The following is a 21,106-nucleotide window of genomic DNA, read 5'->3' on the forward strand; positions in this document are numbered from 1 at the left end:
CTAGGAAACAATTTAAAAATATCTTTTGGCTCCACTACTGGTTAAATCCGCAGACGTGGAACCCGTTAGTACAGAGGGCTGACTGTTATTACATTTCTTTCCCCACACCTTACTGTTGCATGTGAAGGCTGTTTTTTTAATCTTTTACAGGACAAATATTGCTACAATGTCTTTGGGTGGCCTTGGTGTGTTTGTGTCAGTATTGTTGACTCAGAAATTTCAGGGCCCATTATATCTCATCAAAAGTGTATCTCCAGATAGGTCATTCTGCAGCTCCCTGCTGGGGTCAGGTTCCTTATCTACATTCCTGCCCCTCGGGCCTAGCAATGCCTAAGCACTAGGGCTTAGAAGCAGGAGTTCTGGCAGGCCACCAGAAAGCGACAATGGCTGCTATCTTAAATTTGGCTTTTCTTCATTTCCTTTCCCTTCCCTTCCATCTCCTTCCCTCCTCTCTCCTTTGTTCCTTCCCCCATCCTGTGTGTGTGTGTGTGTGTGTGTGTGTGTGTGTGTGTGTGTGTGTATGTACAGTGGTGTGTATGTGTGTGGTATATGTATAGTGTATATTTGTGTGCAGTGTGTATGTGTATGCAGTGTGTGTATATGGTGTGTGTGTATGTGTGTGTACTGTGTGGTATATGTGTAGTGTGTATGTGTGCGCAGTACGGTGTGTATATGTGTATGGTGTGTGCATGCATGCACACTGACACGCATAATGAGAGAGAGAGGGTGAACACAAAACTTTTAAAATGAGTCCTAGGCAAGCCTGGGATACCTGAGATACTGCATAAAGAACTAAAATAAGCAAGCAGACGTCCATGTGTCGGTTCCGGTCTTGCCCCGACCACCTGTCTTTCTGGCTTGCTTCCATCCCACTAAATGATGGTGGCTTATACCTCTCATCTCCTTGCAGACAGGAAAGCTGAAGCGGTACTTCACTGACCTGGAGGCCCTGGCCATGGTCACTGCTGCCTTCTGTCACGACATCGACCACAGAGGCACGAACAACCTCTACCAGATGAAGTGAGTCAGGCCTTACTGCCCCCGCCATCTTCCCTCCACACTCTTCCCCCCACCCCGGATCCATGACTCAGGTCTGCACTATCCCAGGACTGACTTACCAGAGTAAGGTTCCACTGTCCCGAGCCTCCATTTTTCTTGCTCTTCAGGTCTAGGTCCAGTCCTATAGCAAAAGAAGTGACCGTTTCCCAAAGATGTCCACTTCCCAAATCCAGGAGCCCATGAGTATTGACTGACGCTCAGAAGGGGACTTTTTACACTGATTGAGTTCAGAAGCTTGGGGTGTGAACCAGGATGATGTGCAGGGCTCCTGCCATCCCCAGGGTCCTGGTGAGAAGGAGACAGGAAGCTAGGAAGAGATAAGATTGTAGCTGCTGTCTTTGAAGATGGCAGAAGGGCCTACCAACAAGGGATGTGAGAGGGCTCCAGAAGAGGGAAAGGACACAGAGACTGACTCTCCCCCGGGGCCTCGAGGAGGAGCCTGCCCTGGGACCCACATTAGCTATCTGAACTCCAGAGCTAAAAGAAGGTGCACTCTATTGTTTTATACCACTAAGTCAGAGATGGTTTGTTATTGTAGCAATAGGGTGTTCTTTCACTCTCCTCTTCCCTGTCTTAGGTATGGAACTAATTTGCACCTACCACTTCGGCATCTGCCTACAGCATTAGGAGAAAGATGGCAGGACTAGATTAGAATGTCTTTAGTCTCTATCTTGCCCGTTTTATGTTGATATTTACATTTATTCTGTCTGTCTGTCTGTCTGTCTATCTCATTTAGATCACAGAACCCCCTGGCCAAGCTCCATGGGTCCTCCATCTTGGAAAGGCATCATTTGGAGTTTGGCAAAACACTCCTGAGAGATGAGGTAGGGTGACGCCCATCTCGCAGGCAGCCTGCCTTGAGCACAGGCAGCCTTCTTGCCATTGGCTGAGGCTGTGATTGTCTGCCATCACTTCGGGTTTCCACCGGAAGAAGAGTGACCTTACTGCCAGCACCATTTCTCAAACTTTGTCTAATTCTTTTCTTTAGAGCCTGAATATCTTCCAGAACTTGAATCGCCGGCAGCATGAGCACGCGATCCACATGATGGACATCGCGATCATTGCCACAGACCTTGCCTTGTATTTCAAGTGGGTATTTCTCCTCACTTTAATAGTAGCAGCACAGGGGTGGGGGGGGTGGGGGGGGTGGAGAGATGACTCAGCGGTTAAGAGCACTGACTGCTCTTCCAGAGGTCCTGAGCTCAATTCCCAGCAAACACATGGTGGCTCACAACCATCTGTAATGGGGATCCAATGCCCTCTTCTGGTGTGTGTCTGAAGACAGTGATGGAGTACTCACATATATAAAATTAATAATAAATAAGTAAATCTTTAATTGTAGCAATGGCTATAGTAGCAAATGCAGTAGTTCCTGCTTATCTTTGTTCTGCTTCAGGTCCAACACATGGTCCTTGTAAGGTAGATGCTCTTACACCCCATCTAGCGGGAAACAGATTTCCTAAACACATAGATCAGTGGCATCTAGTCTAGAACCTAGTCTTCATTTCAAGGCTGGAGTTTTTTCCAGGTTGTTTTGTTAACTATATGAATTTAATAACTTCCCCAACTGAAACAGCCCAGGATTGGGGAGAGTGGGGCAGTCAAGACAGGGTTTCTCTGTGTAGCCCTGGCTGTCCTGGAACTCATTTTCTAGACCAGGTTGGTCTCAAACTCAGAGATCTGCCTGCCTCTGCCTCTTGAGTGCTGGGATTAAAGGTGTGTGCCACCCCTGAGCTGCTTGCTGCCCCTTTGTACTTGACCTCTTTACCAAACCCGTGTGTCTTTCAGGAAAAGGACTATGTTCCAGAAGATTGTGGATCAGTCAAAGACATATGAGAGTACCCAGGAGTGGACCCAGTACATGATGCTGGAGCAGACACGGAAGGAAATTGTGATGTGAGTCAAGGCAGGGTTAACATTTACCTGCGGGGGGGGGGGGCTAAAGGGCAGAGGGTGCACCCACAGCTCTTGTTGCTCTTAACAGAACACTAGGACACTTGCAACTTAGAGGTCTCCCACATTTGCAAGCGTGAGGCTGTATCCAAACAGAATATCACAAGCTGTGCCTGTGCCATCTATTTAACTTTTATTTTAGCACTGAAAACACAAGCCATTGTATTTTTATTATTTTACATAACTGTATATGAAGAGCATAATATTTGAAGCATTTCAATTATAAAATGATTTGAGTAGCAAAGTGGTACCGTGTTCAAGCTTTGAACAAAATATGTGCTAATGAAAGAAGGTAAGCATAAGGACCTGAGTTTGATTCTAGGAACCACATAAAAAAGCCAGACACTGGGTCCCCAATGGAGGAGCTAGAGAAAGGACTGAAGGAGCTGAAGGGTTTGCAGTCCCATAGGAGGAACAACAGTATGAACTAATCAGTACCCCCAGAGCTCCCTGGGACTAAACCACCAATCAAAGAGTACACATGGAGGGACCCATGACTCCAGCCGAATATGTAGCAGAGGATGGCCTTGTTGGACATCAATGGGAGGAGAGGCCCTTGGTCCTGTGAAGGCTCAATGCCCCAGTATAGGGGAATGCCAGGGCAGGGAAGTGGGAGCGGGTGGGTTGGTGAGTAGGGTGAGGGGGGGATGAGATTGGGGGTTTTCAGAAGGAAAACCAGGAAAGGGGATAACATTTGAAATGTAAATAAAGAAGAAAAAAAAAAAAAAGCCAGACATAGTGGAGCTCCCAGTGTTGCTTAGGTGGATCTCTGGGGCTCATTGGCCACTCTGCCTAGCCTTGTTGAGCTCAAGGCCAATGAGAGAACCAATCTCAAAAAGCAACATAGATTGCTCCCGAAAGCATCACCCAAGGCTGTTCTCTGCCTTCTGAATACACAGAGATGCATATACACACATACATATGTACCTGCATCCACATGAACACACAGATGCACACACACCCTTTTTAGCATCTGTAATCCCAGCACTCCTATGTGGAAGGGTGGCAGAGACAGGGAAATCATGCACTGATTCATGGACTAGCTAGCCTGGAGTATGCAACCAAGAGACACCTTGTGTCAGTCACATAGAGGCGAGACCTGAGTCCAGAAAGGTATTGTTTAGCTGCTACACTAGTGCTGTGGCATGACATGTCCCCCACTTGTCCCCCTGCACAGAAGAGCCCGAAAACTCTGAAACAGAAGGATAATAGGGCAGTTCATTCCTAAACATGAGTCGGTGCTGATATTAATGGGGCAATTCTACTTTGAAGGACTATATGTTCTGAAGGAGAATTTCCTGTCAGGAGAGAAAGCCATACATTAGTACACGATCTTGGGAAATCAGGGTGGCTGCAAAGTTAGACTCCTCTGTCATTCTGACGGACAGCACTGTCTTTGATATATATTAAATTCCCAATGAACCAAGAATTTTTAAATAATGGAGTGGGAGAGGTAGTGTAATGGAGAAATTAAAAGGAATAATTATTTCAGAAAAAAATTGTAAAAATTGTAAGTGTGACCCGACATTCATAAGCTATAAAAAAAAAAGACTGGATGAATTTGAAAATTAAGAATCTCTACACAACACACATACACACACACACACATACACACTCACACACAAAACCAAAGACAAAATATAAGTGAGTGAAAGGCTAAGGGAAAGTATTCATAATGCTTTTTAACAGAAAAGCAGACAATTTCCCCAGTAAATGCCAATACAATTCAAGGAAAAGGCTGTCACCAGAAAAGGGACAAAAGGCACACACAGCTTCTTGCCAGAAAAAGGAACTACAGTGGGCTGTAAACAAAGACGGTGGAGTGCAGACTGTTTGCAGAGAGGAGTATGGAACAGAAGCACAATAAGAGGCCGGGTTCTAACCCTGCTCTTGGCAAAGACAATCACTGTGTTGGCCGGAGTGAAGGGAGAGGGCGTCTACTTCCCGGTACTGGGAGAGAATAGGTGTAATCTTTACAGGGGACGGTGAGCCACTACTATCTGTGAAGCTGTGACTTCAAACTTGAGAGAACACCTTAGCTATCCTCTGAAAGCAGCTTTCTAGTTGTGATAAAACTGGGCCTGGAGAAGGGGGCGGTGTGTAGGAGGGTGGAACAGTTTTGAGGTAACCCAAGGTGGTTTTCCTATTGTCTCAGGGAAAAGTGTGTGGCTTCTGTTTGCTTTTGTTTTCATTGTGACTTTGGGACATCACCGCTCTCTTCAGCAACCACATCCTCTGTGTCCACAGGCTTTTATTCATTCTTTTATTTTTCTGGCCAGACTGCACACTTTCATATCTTTCTGCTTCTTTGGGTTCCTAGTTCTCATTATCAACTTAGATAAAAGCGTCCAGCATTATCCGTGCCAAGGAGCTGTCTTAGTCAGGGCTTCTATTCCTGCACAACATCATGACCAAGAAGCAAGTTGGGGAGGAAAGGGTTTATTCGGCTTACATTTCCATACTGCTGTTGATCACCAAAGGATGTAGGACTGGAACTCGAGCAGGTCAGGAAGCAGGAGCTGATGCAGAAGCCATGGAGGGATGTTCTTTACTGGCCTGCTTCCACTGGCTTGCTCAGCCTGCTCTCTTATAGAATCCAAGACTACCAGCCCAGAGATGGTACCACCTGCAAGGGAACCTCCCCGCTTGATCACTAATTGAGAAAATACCTTACAGCTGAATCTCATGGAGGCATTTCCCCAACTGAAGCTCCTTTCTCTGTGATAACTCCAGTTGTTTCAAGTTGACACAAAACTAGCCAGTACAGGAGCTAAATAGTATATATGCACTCTGGATATCTCCTCCACCAAATTAATTAGACCGTTATTTTTAAATCCAGCCTCAGTCTCACAACACTAAGTACAGACACAGTATTTTTCAGACAAAATGCAAATGACTTACAATCCAAATTCTAATAGAGCCCTCACTTCTACCTTGAGGCTGTTAACTGTCTGGATTGCCCATGCTTTTATCAGCATTGTGGTCCTCTGTGGTCTTCAGAATCACCCGCTGTGCTTTGCTGGCCGAATCCTAGGCTTCTCCAAACTTAAATGCCTCTCTCAAACCAGCTCCAAATGGCTTAAGAATGACATTTTCAGGTAGTTACAACAATGCCCTCACTCCTGGTACCAATTTTCTGTTCTGCTTCCTCTTACATGGCTTTGATCACGCAGCCAGCAGAAAGAAAAACTTAAAGGCAAGGAGAGTATGGCTTTAATACAGGAATTGGGGGCTGGAGAGATGGCTTAGTGGTTAAGAACACTGGTTGCTCATCCAGAGGTCCTGAGTTCAATTCCCAGCAACCACATGGTGGCTCACAACCCTCTGGAATGGGATCTAATGACCTCTTCCGATGTGTCTGAAGATAGCTTACAGTATATTCATATAAATAAAATAAACCTAAAGAAAAAACAAATCCAGGACTTGGGAAACAGAGATGGGATTGTAGCAAGTTCAAGGCCAGTCTGGTCTACTTAATGAATTTGAAGCAAACATGGGCTAGATAGCAAGATCTTGCCTCCGAAGCACCATAAAGGGAAGGGAATATTCTGCACATTGTCTCTCGCTCAGCCCCAGGCACTTTGGCAGAACCTTGTGGCAGTGACAAGGTGTGGTAGAGACGCTTCTTGTCATCACAGAAGAGAGGAAGCGGGGAAGGGGAGGGACTCTGAGCAAGGCACAGCTCCCAAGGACACATACAGTGACCTTCCTCCAGCTAGGTACCATCTCCTAATGCTGCTAGAACCTCCCCAAATAGGATCACTACGTAGGGACTCAGCAGTCAGCATAGGAACTTGTGAGGGACCCATTCACGTGCAATCTGTAACACTGTAGGAACTGCAGCTGCCACACCGCCTCACCCAGCAGCCTCACCGCGAAGATTTTAATCACCGTACATTCTCCCACTTGTGCGCCAAAGGGTGTATCAAAGTCCTTGTCACGTGATCTCTTGTTCCAGGGAAGCCTGAAAACGACTTACACTCCCACCCGTTAGAACCCAGGCTAAACACCCACGGCGTTTTCACACAACGGAATGTCATGTTGAAGATATTGTTCAATTAAACAAACAACCAATCAAACAGCATGGACAGAACGTTGGTTATTGTAAAAGCCGGGTGGTCTAACAAGCTGTTTTCAGGCTGAGCCCTTGGATCCTCCAGGGAACCCAGTGCCTTCCAAGACATGTCTGGGCGCGGTAGTCAGTGTTCTCTTTCATCATACTAATCTTCCTGAAAAAAAAAAAAAAGCCAAGGCTTAGTAGGCAAGGCATTCCTACCCTTTTTTCCAGTTTACAGGAGGAAGGCACATTCTTCTCTTTCTTCATCTGCCTACAGGACTTTGGCTCAGGTGCAAGAATCTCTAGGCCGCAGAACAGAGTGGCTTTCTGAATGTTAGAAATATGTTAGAAACACGTGCATCTTCAAAGCCCCTTTCGATTGACGTGTTACAAGCCCGAGGAAGGGCTGGAGGCCTTCTCTGTTTATATATTCTGATAAAAACATACTTTCCTCTGTAGTCTCGAAAAGCGATACTCTTCACTCAGGGTGTGCAGGGTGATTTTTCTCTGTGGTCCCTCGCTGGGCATCCTATAATTGATTTACTACTGACCTATTATCTGCCTGGAGTTAGGATCAAATCCAACAAGTTAAGGGCTCATTCCTATGAGATGCGCTTCTCTCTCTCTCCACCCCCTTCTCTGCTGGAGATGAAATCTCTTGGTCCTCCTGGTTGGTTATTGGCTCCAACCCAAGGCTATCTAGAGGTCCTGTCCTAAGCCACCTCACTGGCGTAGTATAAGGTATAACCAGAAGGAGCTCATTGCAAACCAGACACTCTTATTAGAAAATTTAAAGGCTTGAGGAGCTGTGTGCAAAGACCTCAGGACAAAGGCCAAATATATTCCATATTATACACCATTATATGCAATATTTTAAAAAGCAAAACAAAGCATTAGAAATGGAGGATTTTGTTCTTGGTTATTTAACACATAGGCAAAATCAAGGTATGTCCCAATAAGCAACCATAACTTTCTTCAGAGTGTGTGTCATTGTTTAGGGACCATGTTATTAGATCAAAGGGCATCCTTAGGAAGTAGTGAAAGTGACAGATCCTGATATATATATATATATATATATATATATATATATATATATATATTTAAATTGATAAAGGGATTAAACCTCATGACATTAGGTAAGGACTCTTGAGTTATACTACTACCGAGTGCCCTGCTTGTCGACTGCCTGTCTATCATCTATCTAGTCACCTGTTTATACAAAACAGTGTTCTGTTGTGACACCAGGAGGAGGAACCCTCTGTTGAGAGTCACAGTTTCAGATGCTTCCGTTTGAGGCCACTTGGCCCTTGCTTTGGGTGTATAGCTGCATAGTACATTGTGACCATACCATGTGTCATAGAAGGTCTGGCCTGCTCTCCTTATGGTGACCAAGAAGCAAAGAAAGAAGAAAGAATGGGACCTTTTAAGGGCACACCCCCAACTGACCCAACTTCTTCCACCCAAACCCCACCTCCTATCCACCATATCCACACTTTGCAAGAGTGCTGTGGATTAGAGACTAAGCCTTTAGGGAGTATCCAAGACCCAGGCCATAACACCATTTGTCTGTTTATCCATCCATCCAACTATCCATCCACCTACTCTCTATACCTGCACATCTATCTCTACTTTTCTTAGAATGAAAAATAAATGAGAAAAACAAGAGGAGAAAAATACAAATGAAGGACTAAAGAGATGTCATTGGGATACTTTCTAGTGAGCCCATTAAATTGGAAAGTTACAGGTCAGGCTCTGAAGCGGCTGCTTAGTGGATGGCACAAACCTGTGGTTCCTAGTGATGTCACGCAACATACATTTCCATAAATTAAATGAGTTAACTCTGAATCTTCAAAGTTCTGTTGAAAGTAATATTGAAACTCGTTATAAGATAAAATCCCTTTATAAAAAAATAACACTGGAAAAGATGTATTAGAATTAATAATGTTTTAATGTACCTGCCCGTTTTCAGTTTCTTTGGTGAACTCAGCGCTCCTGAAGAAATGCCAGGGGTGTAATTAACAGTCCTCTGAGAGGCTTCTGCTCTGTCTTCATGGCAGGCATCCCAGAAATGGAAGACGTTAAGACTCTAGCGTTGGCTTACATCAAAATGGAAGGAGAACGTAATTGAACTGTCAGCAGATGGATCACCCGGTTGACGATCACAAGATAACTTTTAACAGTTAATTCAGAAAAATTCAAAGAATGGGTGACTTCTTGTAATGAAACTCCTTCCACCTCCAGGGCATTCATAAAAATGAAAAGTGCCACATAAAACAGGTGCTGATTTTTAAAAAATATTTATTTATTTTATGTATACGAGTACACTGTAGCTGTCATCAGACACACCAGAAGAGGGCGTCACATCCCATTACAGATGATTGTGAGCCACCATGTGGTTGATGGGAATTGAACTCAGGACCTCTGGAAGAGCAGTCAGTGCTCTTAACCGCTGAGCCATCTCTCCAGCCCCAGATGCTGACTTTTATCAGTGTAGCAGTAAGAAACATTCACCTATTATCTGACTTTAAAAATTCTACCTCTGCACACGCCTTTAATCCCAGCACTCAGAGGCAGAGGCAGGCGGATTTCTGAGTTCGAGGCCATCCTGGTCTACAAAGTGAGTTCCAGGATGCCAGGGCTATACAGAGAAACCCTGTCTCGAAAAACAAAAAAACAAAAAAAACAAAAAACAACCCCCCCCCAAAACCAACAACAAAAAATCTACCTTTTCTCCCTGAGATGAAATTCCAAAATCAATTACTTTGAGTATCAAATAATTATCTATTAAAATAGATACTATATTTTGTTCTTTGGACTAATTGTAAGACTTAATCCAAAGGGAGAAAATTAACACTTGAAGGCTTATGGTCAAAAGTGGGGAAAAAAATCAGAAATAACTGAAGCTAATCAAGATATTTGGTTACTATAGTATGAAAGGTCGGTCAGGAAAGACTGAAATGTGTGTGTGTGTGTGTGTGTGTGTGTGTGTGTGTGTATACAGTGTTAGGATTCAGTTCTGCAGAGGTCAAGTGGAAATACAAGTTTAAGGAGAGAAACTTGCTTGTTTTTTCTGTCATAGATGATGATGGTTGATACTGAATTACTACACTCTGGATTCCTTTGGGTTTTGAAGAGTGAAGTAACACTTTCCTTTGGCTGTCAGTATTTGTGATGCCTTGCCAACTAGATCCTTGCAGATATTTTGAATCTATGATGAAATAGTTTCAAGTGTTCAAAAGGTTCACAGTTTTCAAAACTATTTAAGGAGACCTTCTGGGAACATGGTCAGAAGACACAGAAAGTTGGCCTTGACAACCTCAGCACCACTGATGTGGAGGGAAATTAGCTTTTGATGTGGGCCTGTCTTGCGTCCTATGAGCTTTACCTCCCAGATGCCAGTAGCAGACTTCCCACCTCAGCTGAGACTATCAACATGATTTCAGATGGTGGCAGGCATGCCAAGGGGCAGGAGTCTCCCTGGCCAAGAAGCATTGCTGTGAGGCAATCTGAGATGTCCGTTGGCGTCTCCATCTCTCATCAGACCACTTCTTACGGGGGTAGAGTGGGGCAGTTACACAATTAGCGGCTTAGCACCAACCTGTCTGGGTTTGAGTCTTGACTCTTGCTTATTGGTGGTGTGACCTTAGCAGGTTACTTCCACCACCCTGTGCCTCAGTTTACTCTGTAGCTCAATGGGGATGATGATAGTGTTGTTTTTCAGATTCTCTTGGAGCTGAGCTGGGGGTATGTGGAATGCTTTGCAGCATGGTTTGGGTAGGTGGAGCTTGGGAGGGGCATATTTCATGTAAAATAATGACATATGGATTTGGTCTTTGTCCCTGGTTCCTCACAGGAAGCACCTAAGAGTCTTGGGTTTTCCTGAGTGCTAATGGTGTCTTTTGTTCTACTAAGGTCACTCTTGGCAAGAATTTAAGATAGTTTCAGAATGCGGGCCTGCTTATAATGGGAGACCCCATTATAAGAAGCTTGGGACTTACAGCCTCATTTCTACCCTCTAGGGAGGTGGGGAACACCTGGATCAAGTTAATTACTAGTTAATTAACACATGGTTTCATTCATCATGCCTACAAGATAAAAATCTTCATAAAATGGTTTAAACATGGGAGTTTGGAGACCTTCTGGATTAACGACCACTTGGAGGCCCTGGGAGATTTGAATGTCCTAAGAGGACTTCCCCACACCAGCCCTTCTCTGCTTCTCTTTCATCTGCATTTCTCAGCTAGTGTAATACATAACAGGCATGAGCAACGTGGTCCCTGAGTTTTGTGAGCTGACTCAGCAAATTGTTGACCCTGAAGGGATGTTATAGATGCCCCACGACTGGTTAAAGCCAGATCAGATAGAAGAGGGGCGAATGTAGGGCACAGCATCCAGACTCCGTTTCTGAAGGGAGGGCCATCTGTGAGACGGAACACTTAAATCCACCGAGTCAGTGCTAACTTACTGCAGGTGCTAAGTGTTAGCTCAGAGTTGATCTGAGAGGAGGGAAAAGTCTGAGACGCCTGAAAGTTAGTTAGAAGGCAGGGAGAGAAGAGACATGGAGAGGAGAGACAGTTTAAGCCAAACCAACAACAACCAAACCATTAGGAAGGCCAGACGCCACCTTCCCTAAACATATGGTAAATCCTTGTCTCCAAACCATGAGTGAAACCACCATGTGCCATCTCATTCCGCTCAGGACCCCAATCATTGAGAAGCAACAAGCACATCTACCCAGCATCCTCTTATCCCAGATCTCCCCGCCCCTCTGCTCGCAGCCACAGTACTTTACCGCACCCTCTTTCTCCAAAGCGTAGGGAAGCTAGGGTACTGGGGGCATCTTCTAACTGCCCCTACCCTGCAGCTGCAAGGTTTCGCCCAGGACCTGGCCCTTTTTCTGGCTAGCCTTTGTAAACCTTTATTTCCAAGATCTCTTGGTCTGCAGCGTTTGGGTTCAACAAAAGGAAACTGACAGCACCGAGTTCCTGTGGTTTGATCGTCTTAAAGGTGCTCACAGTGTGAGCTTCCTGTGGTCTGAGATCCACACCGAACTCCTTGCTGTGTCCTGAGCCATATCGCTGTGTCAGACCCCCTGCCTGGCTCTTGTGTTGCCCTACATAATTAGGTTTTTGTTTTGTTATTTATTTATTTTTTTAAAAAAATTTTTATTTTGTGTGTGTGAGTTTTTTGCTCTCCAGAAGAGGGCATCAGATTACCTGAAACTGGAGTTACATGCGGTTTCTAAGTTCCAATGTGGGTTCTAGGTACTGAACCCAGATCTTCTGGAAGAGTAGTCAATACTCTTCATCACGGAGTCACTTCCCTGAAGACTTTTTAATGTAAATATAGAATAAGAAGATTCTTGGGATAATCTTTTGTGCGCTGTTTAAGGATTGTCTTCGTATTGTTCAAATGCTGATTTTTGTACTTGAGTACAGGAGAGATCTGTTTTCCAATATCTTACTGGTGCTGGGATTAAAAGTGTGTGCCACCATGCCTGGTGCTACTTATATTTTTAAGTGGTTGGAGGGAAATTTTAAAAATATCATTTCACACCAAAAGAAACTAAAGCTTCTATGTCCACAAATACAATTTGATCCTTTTATGAAGAGCTACATTCCGACTTTATGGGCTGTGGGTTCTTTTGCCTTTATGGCGCCTTCCTCCATAAAAAAAAAAAAATCAATCAATAAATTAGTTAGCAAATAAATACAAATGATATCTTATGACTTTATTGGTAGAAAGATAAACTTGGAAAATTTATCATCATTTCCTTTTTCTTCTGCCTTTATTGACTGATTTATTGAGGCTGTCTTCATAACCTCTGCTGGCCTGGAAGTCACAGCAATCCTCCTGCCTTGGTCTCCCGAGTGTTGGGATTATAGGCATGAATCACCACATCTGGTTTTCCTCTGTCAAAAACAGTTTTAAAATTAAGGTATTTTTCATAAACTTCCAAAAATATGTGACTCTTTAGCATTCGAAAGACGTCAGATCAGGAAGTAAAACAGGGCAGGTATCTGGCAGCAGGAACGAATGCAGGACCATGGAGGGGTGCTGCTTACTGGATTGCTCCTCGTGGCTTGCTCAGTCTGTCTTCTTGTATACCCCAGGACCACCAGCCTGGGAATGACACCACCCATAACAGGTTGGGCCCTTCCCCATCAATCACTAATTAAGAAAATGCCTTACAGCTGGATCTTATGGAGCATTTTCTCAATTGTGATTCCCTCCTTTCAGATAACTCTAGCTTGTGTCAAATTGACCTAAGACTAGCCAGCACACCCCACTTTCTTATTATGTTTGGCTGCTCCCGCATCACAGATGGAGCTGAACAGAGAGATACAATAGAGACCACATCTTCTGCAAAACCTAAAATGGCAATCCCTGGGACCCTCGCACGAAGTCGATCAACTCTTGGTCTAGTGTTTTACAAAGGAGAAAAGAGAGATCCAGAGAGACAGAAAGTGACTTACCTGGTGGTCACTTGCCCAGGACTGTGGCCCAAGACAAAAGGCCTGCTCCTGCTTATCCACTGTTCTCACGCTGCTGAAAGGCCTCCCAAGGGAGGGTCTGAGCCAGTGTTCTACAGAGTTCTAGAAACTGGAGGGCAGGGATGCTTTCTCATGAAAGTCAGCCAGAGGGCAGGAAGAAGGCCGCTGGGCTTCACAGCCAAGTTCTGGAAGGCTTTGTGCATGGACCAGGTAAGAGCAACTCAGCTGCCCTTGAGGAAGCTGAACTCTTCAAGTAGCCGCCCTCCTGAATGGTAATTTGATAACATGATGAGAAGCTGAGGACAACTGGCGCTATTAAAAACCGTGCTTTGTGCTTGCCCTAATACCTCTCAGGAGGAAGGACCACGTGAGAAATGACTGAATTCCTTTTGACCCACAAAACCAGAATTTCACTGGTTCTAACCTGGTACGGCTGTCTCATTTTACATACTGATCTAGAAGTCAGACCTTAGGCATCTTGTTCTGGCCATTGCAAGCCAAGCGAAGAGGGATTCCGCTGGGTCTGATTCCAAAGCCCTGCGTGGAAGTACTAAACTCCAATCCCTCCTCCCTTAGTGACTTTGGCCCAACAAGAGGCTCGGGCATGGGTTCCTGAGCCTCAAGATCCTCCTGGGATTTCTTGTACGCACGTCCTCCTTCACTGCGATCTACCTACTTGTGCCTCCATCTTCCACCAGCTGAGTTTACTCTTCAACTGCTGTTACCCCCTGGGCATTTTCCTGGTGATTTCTTCTACCTCCTGCTCACTCCCTCACGGTTTCTTTCCTGAGCTCCCCTGGTGCAGAGCTCAACAACAAAAACTATGTGGTGTGCAAATCTGATCTTGTTGTCCCTCTTATGTTCAAATCTTCCTATACTTGGGGGATGTAGCCCTGTACCTCTCCCCATCCCACATGCTGCGAGGTCTGTACCCATGCATCATCTAGGCTCTCTCTCTCTCTCTCTCTCTCTCTCTCTCTCTCTCTCTCTCGACAGAGTTTCTTTGTGTTGCCCTGGCTGTCCTGGACTACCTTTGTAGAACAGGATGACCTCAAACTCAGAGATCCACCCACCTCTGCCTGCTGAGTCCTGGGATTAAAGGTGTGCACCACTTTGCCCAGCCTGATTTGGATTCTCTTATCAAGGCCCCCAAGGGGTTCCCGAGGTTCTTCCTCCCATGCCCCAGCCTTCAGAATGCCACCAGGCTTCCTGTTACCAGGAATTTGGTGCCAGGTCTTCCCTCTGCCTTCTTTACCCAGTTAATGACGACATCATAGCCTGCTCTAACATGAATTGGTTGTTAAAAAGGCTTTACTTCTTAATACCATTGCACTGAGGTTAAGGCTTCAATGTAAGGATTTAGGGGGAACACAGCATTTGGTTCATAGCAGAGAGCTCCTATGCCCACCTCCTGCCACTTTCTACTGTTATCTCTTGGCTCAGGCAGGACCAGTTGCTCTCACTTATAGGCCTTCCCCTCCCCTCCTCTCCCCTCCTCTCCCCTCCCTGTTTTCTTCCCTGCCTTGTACTTTACTGTCCTTAGCATATTGCCATGTGAATTCTCGTCTCCGTATTCCTGGAATGACCATGAGCTTCATCTGAGCCACCCTGAATCTCCCATGCCTCACACGGTACCTGGGACCCTAGGGCACATCAGGGGTGGTAGTGGGGACAGCCATGCCTTGTCTTTAGGGAGTGAGGTTTGGATTAGTTATTCTGGGGCTCCATGGCCTTCTTCCAGCATGCACATGGGTGTGTTTCCCCAGCCTCCAGGAATGTTTCCATGTGATCTCTTAGCCAAGTAAATCAAATATCCTGTACTCTCCTGAAGCCCCACCTGTGGTTTTAACCTGGGAACAATGAGAAGTGCCAGGGAGGTGGCGACTCCTGTATGCATAGCTGACGGTTTATTTGCCTGTTCTGTTTACATGTGCACACACCTAACATTAACCAGAGGGCATGGAACTTACTATAAAGCCTTGAGACGACGTTTCCATGAAACAGCATTTCTGGAAGCTTAGCCCCTTAAAACTTACCCACTAAAAATCACATGTCGCATTACATAATTAAAGATTTTATTTAAGCTTTTAATGTTTTATGAGTGACCCACGTGGCCTCCTGGACCAGCAGAGATAAAATGTTCCAATATACAGGTGACTAGTTATAAAAGTCAACTTCTAGACTAGGGAGGTAGGTCAGACAACAGTAATATGCTTGTTATGCAAGCCCAAAAACATGAGTTCAGATCCCTAACATTTGTGTTAAAAAAAACAAGCTCTGGAAGTACACTCCTGTAACCCAAGATTTGAGGAGGTACAGATGGTAGGAAGATCCCAGGGGCTTTCTGGCAAGCCCAGCATAGCTGAATTAAGCTCCAGGTTCAGCGAGACACCCTGTCTCAAAAAATAAAGTGGAGAAGCAGCTGGAGAAGGTATCTGACCTGGGACTCTAACCTCTACATGCACACACAGATGCGTCTGCTGACACACATACATGTGTACACATGGGCATGTATAAACTCATACCCACAAACGAAAACATAAAGGAATTTGTCTTCTAAAAATGTCTAAGCAGGATTTGGGTCAAAGTCCAGCCTTTCCCCACTGTTGCCCTCCAAGTCCTGCCCTTCTATCAGGGTCAGGTTGACCCCCATTTCTTAGGCTTCCTCTGCATTGCCATGGATACAGGCAAGCCTTTTTGCCTCTTTTGGGGGGTTGGGGTTCCGTCCTACAACACAGCTCTGACATCTCTCCCTCCCTTACTGATCCTATATCGTGTGCAGCCCCAACATGGGCCTTAACCTCTGCTTTAGTTCTATTGCTTCGACAAAACACCATGACCAAAAATCAAGTTGGGGAGAAAGAGTTTATTTGACTTATATTTCTGTTTCACTGCTCATCATTGAAGGAAGTCAGGACAGGAACTTTTAAAGCAGGGCTGGAACCTGGAGGCAGGAGTGGATGCAAAGGTCATAGGGTGGGGGGTGTTGCTTACTGGCTAGCTTCCCTTGGCTTGCTCAGCCTTCTTTCTTAGAGAACCCAGGACTGCCAGCCCAGGGGTGGAACCACCCACAATGGGCTGGGCCTTCCTCCATCAATCACTGAGTAAGAAATGCCTTACAGCTGGATGGTATGGAGCACTTTCTCACTTGAGGTTCTCTCCTTCCAGATAACTCTAGTCTGTATGTCAAGGAGACCTAAGATTAGCCAGCATGACCTCAAAGCCCAGGACAGCTGACTGGAGTGTTTTCTCATTCTGTTCCCTCGGTGGCTCCAGTTCTTCCCTGCCCCGGTCCTTCTACCCTCTGCTGTACCCACTGTGTAGGAATTCCCGGCCTCCAGGGCTTGGGTTATAGGGGCATCTCACCATGCCTGGCTTGGTGCACGGGTGCAGGAGATCAACACTCGGGTCCTTATGCTTACAAGGCAAGCATTCTCATGCTTGAGCCATCTCTTCAACCTGATACCTTTTTTACTTTGGGGGATAAGCCATCCATCTTTACCACATGCGGTGCTAGGTAGGAAGTGATGTTTGTGTGTCCAGCAAAGTGCAGATTCCTGTCTCTTCAGTAAAATGGAGTCACTCAGGGCAAGGCACAGCTTGAGAAAACAGTTTATATAATATAGAGTAAGGGCCCAGCTTGATCTCAACAGGAATGGATACCCAGGGAGTTCACTGCATACACCCCGTGTCTGGGTGCTATATTTCATGTTCATTGTCCCACTTAGCCTTGTGTCTAATCTACGAGGGAAGCATGACTATCTTTATAGATGGGAAAGCGGAGCCTTAGAGAGCTGAGCCCAATGGCAAACCTCTGATTATATACAGAGACAGGACTCAACCTCTGACTTGAAACTCCAGATCCAATGGGAAGAATGAGCAAGGGCTCACAACATGGTAGAGTTAACTACTGGGAAGCGGGCAGAGAAAAGTGAGGGGAATTGCATTAACTGGGTTGTAGCTTTAAATAGCTTTGGACTAAGAATATTCTGTTTTGCCCCAGGGCCATGATGATGACCGCCTGTGATCTCTCAGCCATCACCAAGCCCTGGGAAGTACAGAGCAAGGTATGGACTCTTCCTGCCCTGGCAGAGGGAGCTCAGTACTGCTGACCACAGTTACTGAGGCTGGACCCTCTTAGCCCTCTGGCTCTCCAGTGATGAGTGGGAGTACCAGGGTTTCCTCTTTGGCTGAGCTTGAAACACAAGTGAAGTGGGAGTAGGATAAGGGTGTTGGGCTCTGTGTGTGTGTGTGTGTGTGTGTGTGTGTGTGTGTGTGTGTGTATGTATGTAATCGGGACCATCCGTTGCAGGTGGCTCTGCTGGTGGCTGCTGAATTCTGGGAGCAAGGTGACCTGGAGCGCACAGTGCTGCAGCAGAATCCCATTGTAAGTAGTCAAAGGGCGGGTGTGTCAGCTGGATGTCAAAAGAGTACCACTTCTTCCTGCCCCAGAGGTGTGACCAATGACACAGGGCTGTGTGACTTACTTAGGGATGATCTTTTCCTAGCACAGTGGTTCTCTGAGATGGCACCTGTTTCTAGACAGCCCTCAACCTCATTCTTTGAGGACAGAAACAGGGGGCCAGAGATATGTGCTCTACAATTATTTACCTACCTGTCTGCAGTTTGAGAGCCTTGCTGTCAGCTTGTGGGGTCTCAGCTAGGTAGAGCCTGTCCAATGGATACCAAACTGATGTTCTTTCAGAGACAGAGGAACAGGGGCTACTTACCCTGGCTCCCTTCTAACTGCACAGAGCCAGCTAGAGGGAGCGTGTCTATCTGGGAACTTATCTCACCACCCAGAGCTGACTTGGCTGAGCCGGTCAGCTGGCTTCTGACAGTTAGGAACTGTCCCCAAAGGCCTGAAGGTGAAGCTAGGAAGCTGGCTCCTCTGGGAGGAGGAGTAAAGTGCTGAGGGCTCATGGGTCACCACCTTAGCCTTCAGTGGGAGTCCAGGGAGAGGGAAAGGCAGGGCAGGTGGAACAGGCAGAGTGTTAAAAAGAACTCAGAGAGCCCCAAGGAGCTGTGTCTTCCCTCCTTCCTCCTCTCTTCTCTTGCCTTAGGCGGATTTTAAGGACTTGAGGGGTGGGGGTGGGGTGGAAGGGGTGGGTTGTGGGTAGTAGAGTGGGAGGGGAACAACCGCATTCCTTGTCGAAATATCATAAAGAATGCTCTCTAGGCCACTTGCTAATATTCATCTCTGAAACTTCTTGAACCGAGCAGTCATAATCTACTTTGGTCTTAGCACCACCACCATCTTCTTTTGTTTTTGTTCTTTTGACATTTTGAAATGTTGGCTGACCAGTTAGTCCCATCAGCCAGAGTCAACAGTTAGCAAAGTGTGCCGGGCTTGGTGCAGGGGGAAGAATTCTGCTCAGTGAATTCTCCCCCTGCCCCATCCCCCCTCCCCCGTTTGGCTGGGGGTATTTTATGTGACTCCCAGACATGGCCATTTCTTCCTAAACACTGAGTGTGTATCTCTGAGAGAAGAGATTTGATTACAGATAAAAACCATAGCTAAGGCCAGCACCATGTCACACTGACGACATCTGCCATGATACTTTAACAGCACCTCACGTCTGGTCCCTGCTTGTCTTCTCTGTTTATTTGTCTAAATCAGAACCCAAACACAGCATGGCTCCACCTCTGAAGCCTCACGGAAACTGCAGCAACTGCAGCGTGTAGCTCCACTCCTCCTTTCTCTTCTCTCCCCTCCTCCCCCTCCCCCGAAATTGTTAAAGGCAGTGGGTGTTTGTTTGGCTAGTGTTTCCCACACTCTGTCTCGGTCACTTACATTCTGCATGCTCATTAACACATTCCCCTCTGTCTTCCATATAGCTTGGTGAATTTAGGATTTTATTTATTTTATTTTATTTCTGAAACAGAGTCTCACACATGGCAGGCTGGCTTTAGGCTCACTACAGGTTGAGGGTGACCTTGAACTCGTGATTAGAGCCTGGTCCTACCACTCCTAGTTCTTCTTCTTTCCTTTTTTTTTTTTTTTTTTGCAAGAATGTTTCTTGGGTCCTGCGAATCCCTATCATGGCCCCATGCCATTAACTCTTTCTCTCCCACCACAGCCCATGATGGACAGAAACAAGGCGGATGAACTCCCCAAGCTTCAAGTCGGCTTCATCGACTTTGTGTGCACTTTTGTCTACAAGGTAGGCTTCCACAGAGTCCAGCAGACAGTGGGCAGTCACATGATGCACTTGGTTCTCGGGATCTCTCTACAGAGGGGAATGACGGTACCTCCGGCTGAAGCCTGGAGTTCGTTCCTTCTCTTTGCTCAATAAATACTCATGGGACAGATGGCTAAGCACGCTTTTATGGACACAGTATCATTGTGAAAAGGTAAGTTGGAGTTTCTCGGGAGCTCTCATCTAGGTTAGTCCCTTCTTGAGAGGCCCACCACCGCCTAACCCATCTCCACTATCTATCTGCTGCCTCTTTGTTTTTGAGACTTGGTCTGGCTATGTTGCTTAAACTGATCTCCAACTCATGATCCTCCTGCCTCAGCCTCCACAGTGCTGGTGTAACATCTCTAAATCACCATGCCTGACTCCATCTCCCGTGAATTATTTTTCTTTTGGCCACCATATATAGAAGGAAACAGAGGTCAGAAAGGATGCGACAGGGCCAGCAATCTCTGGACCCACCTATGGGGCAGGACTGAAGCTGGCTCACCTAACACCCAGGCCAGGGCTTTCCACAAGCATCTCTGTTGTCACACAGACCAACTGGACAGCATGGCCGCTGCTCACACTGCCTGCAGTAGAGTTATGAATGGGGATTCTGAGCTTCATATTTACCCACTTAATCCCAACTGCTCTAGGGTAGGTGCCATTGCCGCCCTTCTATCTAGATGGAAGTGAGCTTTGGCAGGGACTATCCTAAAGTCACACAGCTTCTGGTAGAGCCTACACCACAACTCAGGCATCTCTGGGCACAGTAAGCCCTGCCTGGCTCCTGCTGCAATAGACTCTCCTCTCTTCAGCCAACCTTCCTCATCAATCCGCGCTCCAGTCTCTCTCTCACTACAAGCTCAGGATCGATGAGACAACCTACATAGGGGACAGGGCTCAGAAGCCCGGAGGAAAGAAAATGACCCATAGATGGCAGGGTACTGTGCTCAAGGTATTCTTCAACCCCTAGAGTTGCAGGAGTTCATAGGAATAACCCAGTTTCATTCACCGAGTATTTATGACGTATCTGTGTGTTCCAGACCAGTGCTAATTCAGAAACAACTGAGGGGATGACCCGGGCAGTGTTCCTGCTATCTCTAGGTGTCATCCTGTGGGAGAGGCAGCAAAGAGAGTCATTACAGGGAAGTGGGAATTGCTTAGAGAGGGCTTTGGGGACATCCAGTGGGGACTCAGTTTACCTATAGGTTCAGAAAAGGTTCTGAGTGTTAGGGAAGTAGGGACTGCAAGAAAGAGTGGAAGGGGGCTGGTGAGATGGCTCAGTGGGTAAGAGCACCCAACTGCTCTTCCGAAGGTCCGGAGTTCAAATCCCAGCAACCACATGGTGGCTCATAACCATC

General features: G+C 46.2%; 1 protein-coding gene across 1 annotated transcript in view; it reads left to right on the top strand.

The window, feature by feature from the left end:
- Pde6a (phosphodiesterase 6A) overlaps window positions 1-21,106 on the top strand; it is a 64,633-nt gene that overhangs the window by 40,056 nt on the left and 3,471 nt on the right. Inside the window, exons 14-20 of the mRNA XM_021214420.1 lie at window positions 911-1,020; window positions 1,796-1,883; window positions 2,048-2,148; window positions 2,848-2,955; window positions 17,567-17,630; window positions 17,876-17,950; window positions 19,644-19,727. Of these exons, the coding sequence (XP_021070079.1) occupies window positions 911-1,020; window positions 1,796-1,883; window positions 2,048-2,148; window positions 2,848-2,955; window positions 17,567-17,630; window positions 17,876-17,950; window positions 19,644-19,727 (630 nt within the window). The remainder of the gene's footprint in view (window positions 1-910; window positions 1,021-1,795; window positions 1,884-2,047; window positions 2,149-2,847; window positions 2,956-17,566; window positions 17,631-17,875; window positions 17,951-19,643; window positions 19,728-21,106) is intronic.

The sequence above is a fragment of the Mus pahari genome, chromosome 15, assembly GCF_900095145.1.
Source record: "Mus pahari chromosome 15, PAHARI_EIJ_v1.1, whole genome shotgun sequence".
Taxonomy (NCBI): Eukaryota; Metazoa; Chordata; class Mammalia; order Rodentia; family Muridae; genus Mus; species Mus pahari.